Raw genomic sequence first — 7,500 nt, forward strand, 5'->3', positions numbered from 1 at the left:
TGGCGTGTGGGGTCGTATGTACACGGGGCGGTGTTGGGGCGGAGCGACGTGCCGATGGGGCGTTACGGAGCTCTGGTGGTGTTCCAGGGTGGGCCTGAGGGGCAGGAGGAGGTGCTGGGTAGAAAACTGGGGCAGCACATCGTGGGGGAGGCGCCTCTGAGCCTGGGGGATGTAGGGGACGTATCGTGTGGGGAATCAGAGACGCGCCTCTTACCTCAGAACTTCCTGTTAGATTCCCAGTACACAGTGGGACAGTACCTCGCTCTGCAGAACGCACGGGTTCTCGACTTCATACGCTTTAAATGCGGAGAGGAGACGCAGTAACGTCACGCCACAAACCGATAGAACACAAGATTTTAATAACGTCAGACTTTTTCATCCTCAATAAACACAACAGTTAATAATAATAACTTAATAATTCAGTTGAAATGAAGCGTTCCAGCTGAGGGTGTGAAATTTACCAACATGAATTGTTTTATATCACAGAAACGTCCAAATTACTACAACACACTCGTCCACACACACACACACACACACACACACACTGTACATGATCATGCAATATTTCCTGTGTTTTGTGTCAGTGTTGTAAATCTGTGCAGTGAAAATAAAACATTTGTGTCCCACTTTCTCTCAGTGCGCATTCATTACGGTGTGTAGTAAAAGTCTCTGAAAGGGGTCTTTTTTTTTTTTTTTTTTTTTTTTAAGTGAGCTCTAAATGGCTCTAATGGTTCTGTTTTGTTTTTAACTGGGTCTTGGCCAGTTCCCAGTGAGTGAGCGAGAGACAAGTGTAAACAGAATTACAGAAAGCCGTGAGTTCTTTAGTTTTTCTGTATCGTTCTCTCGAGATCACAGCGAATTTTTCTCACAATCGTGCAGCAGTAGCGTACTAGAATACCATCGCTGTGGCCAGTGGTACACTGTCGTAGGGTTAGGGTTAAGCAGTTTAGGCAGCATCTCTCAAACATCATGCGGTAACCATGGAAACTGACGGCTCGTTCAGGGTCACTGTAGTGTCCATGACGAGGTAGTTGCTGAGGTCTGAGTCGCATTCTCAGGTGATGGAAATTATCTTCTATATGATAGAAAAATAAGTCGTGATGTCAAGATAGCGCTCAGAACAAGGAGAGTAACTTAGGTGAAGTGACGTGTGGAGTACAGTGACCCGGACTCGGAATTCGTGCTCTGCATTTAACCCGTCCAAGTGCGCGCACACACACACACACACACACACACACACACACACACACACACACACACACGCCGTGAACACACACCCGGAGCAGTGTGCAGTGCCGGGGAGCAGTTGTGGGTTCGGTGCCTTGCTGAAGGGTCTGACCTCAGTGGTGGTATTGAGGGAGAGACGCTGGTCATTCACTCCCCCACCTACAATCCCTGCAGGACCCGAGACTCGAACCCACAACCTTCAGGTTCACCTTCGGGTTACAAGTCCGACTCTCTATCCATTAGGCCTTTCTGCACTCCTGTAAAATTTACTTTCAATATTAATATAAAAGAAAATGATTATTAAATCTATATGTAAATATTAATCTAAATGTAAATAAATGTTAATCTAAATATAAATATTAATCTAAATATAAGTGTTAATATAAAGGTAAATATTAATCTAAATATAAATATTATTATAAATTTAAACGTTAATGTAAATGTTAATATAAAAGAAAGTGTAAATGTAAATATAAGTGTAAAATTTAATGTAAATATAAAAGTAAATGAGAGCGGAGGCTGTCGCGTGCCAGATCTGATTGGTGGGTGCTGGGCGTCTCGCGGTGACGTCACGGGTATAAAAGGGCGCCGCTGCGCTGGAGGAGGGAGAAGGCGCTCGGGGTTTGGTCTCTCAGAGTTCCGGTCGTTTCTCCTCCCGCTGTCCCGCTTCACCTCTCCTCATCTGTCACAATGGTGAGTGAATGAGAAAACACAGTTTTAACACCGATAATAACACGGATTAGCCACGTTGTGGATATTATTATATTTATTATTATATTTATTTATTATGGACGGCGCGCGGAGTGGAGGCCTTTAAAGCCTGCGGTAACTCCGCTAGCTAACAATGCTAACATTACCTCAGGAGCTGCAGCGCGCGCCCGCTTTATTTCATCTAACGGATTCTAGTTTTATTCAATATTTCAGTAACTATAATTTCTAATAATGTGTTTTTATTCTGTTCCGTTCTGTGAAAATGTCCAGTCTGACTTCTCGGAGGATCAGATTCTTGGTGAGTTAATATTTAATATTTAATATTGTTTGTTTTCTCTACAGTAATGTCTCTCATTATTGATCTGTATTTATATATAATGTGTTTATATATTTATATATTTATATATAATCAGTGTTTAACCTGAATTGTGTGTTTATTTTCCGCCCTGTGTGCTCAGGGTTTGGTGTGTTAGTGTGTTTAGGGAACCGGCCGGTGAGTGGAATTAGAGAATTAGTGGTTTATGGTTTAATAGTGTATTAAGTGTTGGAAGTGTTGAAAGTGTTTGGCATGGTGAAGGAGACATCACTAATCCTGGCACGATGGTTCTGTCATTATTCAGACCCTAAACCTTCATTAACCTTTTGGTAAAACTGGTGCAGTGAATAGCAGTAAGATCAAAGTGTTAGAAAAGGTTCTGTGGAGAACTTTGCAGAACCCTTGAGTTATTTCTGTACTGAGGAACCGAACGGTGCGCGTGTACCGAGGGGTTTATAACGTCCCGGGAAAATAACGTTATCTTCTGACCTTCACATATTTTAACATCAGAGTACGCTGTTGAGTTTTTACTCTCTAATCCTCCAAAAGAACCTTTTTCTCCCAGTACAAATAGCAGATAAACCAAACGACACATGAATCTGGAATGACTGACAGTCGGGTCAGGGGTCGGGGGCTGTGGGGTCGTGGGCTGTGGGGTCAGGGGTCATGGGCTGTGGGGTCAGGGGTCGGGGGCTGTGGGGTCAGGGGTCGTGGGCTGTGGGGTCGGGGCCTGGGCCTGGGGGTCGGGGGTCGTGGGGTCGGCAGTGATACAGCGCCCCCTGGAGCAGAGGGTTAAGGGCTTCGCTCGGAGGCCCAGCAGCAGCAGCTTGGTGGTGCTGGGGCTCGAACCCCCGACCTTCTGATCAGTAACCACTGAGCCACTGCTGCTCATTACCTGACACCTGTAAGCCCCGCCCCCTTCCCCAACTCATATCCGTAATGTTTCTCTTGACCTGATTTTCCTGATTGAAAGATGCTCTGATGCGGCGTCCTCGCTTTCTGTCACGGTAATGGAGAAAGTTTTAGTTCATTAATGTGAAATAAAATCTCAGTGTATGTAGCCGACGTCACGCACGTGTGTGTAGCCGACGTCACGCACGTGTGTGTAGCCGACGTCACGCACGTGTGTGTAGCTGATGTTAGTCATAGACTTATTAGGGATGCAGTGAAAGTGTTCAGCCTAAAACTGCAGTTTTTGGTTTTTTGGCTTGCAGCTGAAAAAGTTTGACAAAATCTTATGAAAGTTTAACAGGAAATATTAAATAAAGATGTGTGTCAACTCTAGCACTATAAATAAATATATAAATTTTATATACTTCTGTTAGTTCAGAAGGTTTAAACAGCAGTAAAACAGTGAACGTATCAGCTGTGTGGAAATGTTTCACAGTGTCTGTGAGGAACGTGAGGTGAGCTTTTGTTAAGTGTGTACTGAATCTTTGTGAGGGTTACGGCGTCGTCTCGTGGTTCTGTAGCGCTGCGCTTCATTCCTCTGCAGTTTGTTTAAGTTCCGACTCTGTAATCAGTTTAGCGTTAAGGAGCCTTTTTAGGCTGCGTTCCTCTCTGTTCCTCACCTCTGTGTCACTTCCTCTCCAACTGAGTTCTGCGTCTTGTTTTTCTCCTGCACTCCCCCTTTACCATATAAGGTCAGGAGTGTAGCGACGTGTGCACTCCCCCTTTACCATATAAGGTCAGGAGTGTAGCGACGTGTGCACTCCCCCTTTACCATATAAGGTCAGGAGTGTAGAGGAGCGTTCAGTCTGAGTCTGCATTCCTCACAACTAAACAGCAACACCACCTCAAGGCACGCTCTCTTTCCTGCCCTTACTGAGTGTTACACACACACACACACACACACACACACACACACACACACACACACACAGCTCAACACTGTAATGATAAACAGGATTTCCCCCAAAACACTGAAATTAAAACATGTAGAAATGCTTGAACTCCTTCATTCCCCGCTGTCTGAGTGGCACGTATCGTACGATCTGGAAGAAAAGGAAGAAAAAAACACTCTGGGGCTTTCTGTTATAGGAAAATAATCAACACCACCAGACACAAAGCTGATCATTTTCCTGTAACAGCACATGCCCAAGTGTCTCATTTCTCTTATACAACAGGAGTGTACCAACAATTACATTTTTATTTATTAAATCACGACATGTCATACTTTTTATCCACTTGTAGTTACATTTAGTGTTTGTGAAACGAGTGAGTTCCTGTTGTCGCTTACGTTATAGCAGCTATAAACACTCGTTCCCTCACCAGCCTCTTTATTCTCTCTCTTCAAGGTAATAAGGCAAAAACCGCAGCTTGTTCCGCATGTTACTGAGAAACCGCAAAGAAGCGTAAACTCCTCTGTCCTGAAGACGTCGCAAAACTTACAGTTCCAGCTTTACCTCTTACAAAGCGCTGACACTGGAGACTCCTTCCATACATGTTACATAAATAAATGCCTCATTACAGTAAACTTCACCGTCTCTATGATCAGTTTATGTGGAGCGTCCGCTGTACACATCCCTGCGAATGAGCTGTTACTATAGTAACGATAACGTATTGGAGTGAGCGCGTTAATGTAAACTTGCGCTTTGCAGCCGCATTACTTTATAGAAAATTAATCATCAGCTGCGTTCTGATCACAATCGCGTTCAGACCCTTTAATCAGCAGGCGGTACGTGTTATATCTGTGTTACACTTTACCCTGTTACAGGGTCGACGTCTTTATTCTCATTTCATGATTTAATGTAACTGGCTCTGGTCATGTGACCGGTTAAATTCAGCCTCTGTTATGTGATGAGGAATGTGTGTGTGTGTGTGTGTGTGTGTGTGTGTGTGTGTGTGTTAGAGAAGTAAGGCACTGAAACTACAGTAAAGCATGTTTCCCTTTACTACTGATCTAACACCAGAGTGTTCGCTGCTTCTGCACATTTTATTTAGTAAATCTTACCTGCTGTGTGTATTCACTAACGTGTGTGTGTGTGTGTGTGTGTGTGTGTGTGTGTGTGTGTGTTTGCTCAGAGTTTAAGGAGGCCTTCCTGCTGTTTGACCGGACAGGAGATGGGAAGATCAGCTACAGTCAGTGTGGAGACGTGATGCGAGCTCTGGGTCAGAACCCCGTCAATGCTGAAGTGCTCAAAGTGCTCGGAAACCCGAAAGCTGAAGGTCAGAACCGGAGGAACGGGCTGGAGTAATATAGCATGCAGACCGTTCTCACGTGTTTTAAACAAAACCAGAACCCCATCGAACTCTCATTCTGTCCCACAGTGAGATTTCAGGCTCTGTTTTAGACTTCAGCTGAAAATAATCAGCGCAGGTGTTCGTACCTGCGCTGTTCGTACCTGCGCTGTTCGTACCTGCGCTGTTCGTACCTGCGCTGTTCGTACCTGCGCTGTTCGTACCTGCGCTGTTCGTACCTGCAGTGTTCAGCTCACTCTTTCAGCCTGATGTTATCTTACGCTGCTGCGTGTTCCAGCCTGTTAAACCCCGTGTGCTGCATCACATTCACACGTCCTCCCCTGCGCAGTTGTGTGTGTGTGTGTGTGTGTGTGTGTGTGTGTGTGTGTGTGTGTGTGTGTGTGTGTGTGTGTGTGTGTGTGTATCTCTGCTGCTGTTTTTATTGTTCTGCATTTTGGAGATGAGGGAAACCAGCGAGTGCTTCCTGAAGAGAAAGTGTAAACCCTCTGTTCCCACAGGATTTAACTCAGTCTTTACCGATATTTCACCTGCAGTTATTCTTACTGCTCAGTCTATAGAAATAAACGTAGATATAATATAGATATAATATAGAAATTACTGACGTGACGGATTTGGACGGAACCCACCGCGGCCGTTTTTCATCGTGTTAGCGTTTCCCTGAACACGCCAGTTTAAACCGTGATAAAGAAACCGTATAATACAGCTTTCTTTAGAACGTGTCGAATGAGTCTCTACGCATTTATAAACGCTGTGTAATGAATATACATTTATATGCTGATTGGCCGCCGCCAGTCACATGCTTTGCAGCGCTCGTATTAGATGGTGTTAACGCTCAGGCCCGTAATGTTCATTTACATATCACATGTGATTGGCCCAAACCTGTAATCTAGTGACATCACAAACTGAGCTCGTGTAGCTCCGCCCCTGAAATGGTGTCATACAGGAGCACTGAGAAAGTGTGTTATACTGGACAAATGTCAGTTTAGTAACGTAATGGTCAGTCATGGCCAGTGAGATGGTGGTGTTCACTCTGTGTACTCGTGTTAATGCGCTGTGGTGCACGCTATGCTAGGCTAGCTGTGGCAATGACGATTACCCCGATGTTTGATTAGCTGTTGTTTTTGTCTTTATCAGAGATGAACATTAAGATGCTGGACTTTGAGCAGTTCCTGCCCATGCTCCAGGCCATCGCGAAGAACAAGGACCAGGGCTCGTTTGAGGACTTTGTGGAGGGTCTGAGGGTGTTTGATAAAGAGGGAAACGGGACAGTGATGGGAGCAGAGCTACGCCATGTCCTCACCACGCTGGGTAACACACACACACACACACACACACACACACACACACATCCTCCTCTCAGCTTATACTAGCCAGAGACCATGGAGTTCCTCCTCCTCTTACATAATCCTCTTAATACAGTGACATCACACACTAAGCTCATGTGCAGCTTCTGACCCACATTCAGCTTTATACAGACGTACTGCAAGCAGCTTAACACCATTTATACATCACGCTTCCAAGTCAGACTTTCTGTATTTCCATGCATGTATCTGGCACCCGCCTTCCTTCACATATTCATGTGTGTGTGTGTGTGTGTGTGTGTGTGTATGTGTGTGTGTGTGTATGTGTGTGTATGTGTGTATGTGTGTATGTGTGTGTGTGTGTGTGTGCAGGTGAGAAGATGACCGAAGAGGAAGTAGAGACTCTGTTGGCGGGACACGAGGATGCAAACGGCTGCATTAATTATGAAGGTAAAACAAAACCGTGTGCGCGTCTGTGTGTGCGCGTCTGTGTGTGTGTGCGCGTCTGTGTGTGTGTGCGCGTCTGTGTGTGTGTGCGCGTCTGTGCGTGCGCGTCTGTGCGTGCGCGTCTGTGCGCGCGCGTCTGTGTGTAATATACATATATATACATGTTGTTAATGTGTGTTTTCCTCCCCCCCCCCCCACCCCCCCCACCTCACCTTGACAGCCTTTGTGCGCCACATCATGGCCGGCTGAGTGTTGGGTACGGACAGTCACCTTGTCTCTCTCTCTCTCTCTCTCTCT

At 45.4% G+C, this 7,500-nt stretch overlaps 2 protein-coding genes across 7 annotated transcripts in view; both read left to right on the forward strand.

Annotated features, from left to right (window-relative positions):
- tsfm (Ts translation elongation factor, mitochondrial) overlaps positions 1-626 on the forward strand; it is a 4,229-nt gene extending 3,603 nt beyond the window's left edge. The window contains exon 6 of the mRNA XM_034299213.2: positions 1-626. This exon is cut by the window's left edge and continues 59 nt beyond it. Within this exon, the coding sequence (XP_034155104.1) occupies positions 1-324 (324 nt within the window). The 3' untranslated portion in view covers positions 325-626.
- Positions 627-1,793: 1,167 nt separating this feature from the next.
- Positions 1,794-7,500, forward strand: part of myl6 (myosin, light chain 6, alkali, smooth muscle and non-muscle) — an 8,942-nt gene continuing 3,235 nt past the window's right edge. For 3 of the 6 annotated variants that reach the window (XR_008301349.1, XR_008301350.1, XM_034299289.2), the window contains exons 1-6: positions 1,794-1,920; positions 2,209-2,236; positions 5,279-5,422; positions 6,590-6,763; positions 7,129-7,206; positions 7,424-7,459. Coding sequence is in view for 2 of the 6 variants with exons in the window: in XM_034299289.2 (XP_034155180.1) it covers positions 1,918-1,920; positions 2,209-2,236; positions 5,279-5,422; positions 6,590-6,763; positions 7,129-7,206; positions 7,424-7,452 (456 nt within the window). In the remaining 4 variants the exon portion in view is untranslated. The remainder of the gene's footprint in view (positions 1,921-2,208; positions 2,237-5,278; positions 5,423-6,589; positions 6,764-7,128; positions 7,207-7,423; positions 7,460-7,500) is intronic. The other 3 variants (XR_008301347.1, XR_008301348.1, XM_034299284.2) reach the window with 2 other exon arrangements.

The sequence above is a fragment of the Pangasianodon hypophthalmus genome, chromosome 2 (genome assembly GCF_027358585.1).
Source record: "Pangasianodon hypophthalmus isolate fPanHyp1 chromosome 2, fPanHyp1.pri, whole genome shotgun sequence".
Lineage (NCBI taxonomy): Eukaryota > Metazoa > Chordata > Actinopteri > Siluriformes > Pangasiidae > Pangasianodon > Pangasianodon hypophthalmus.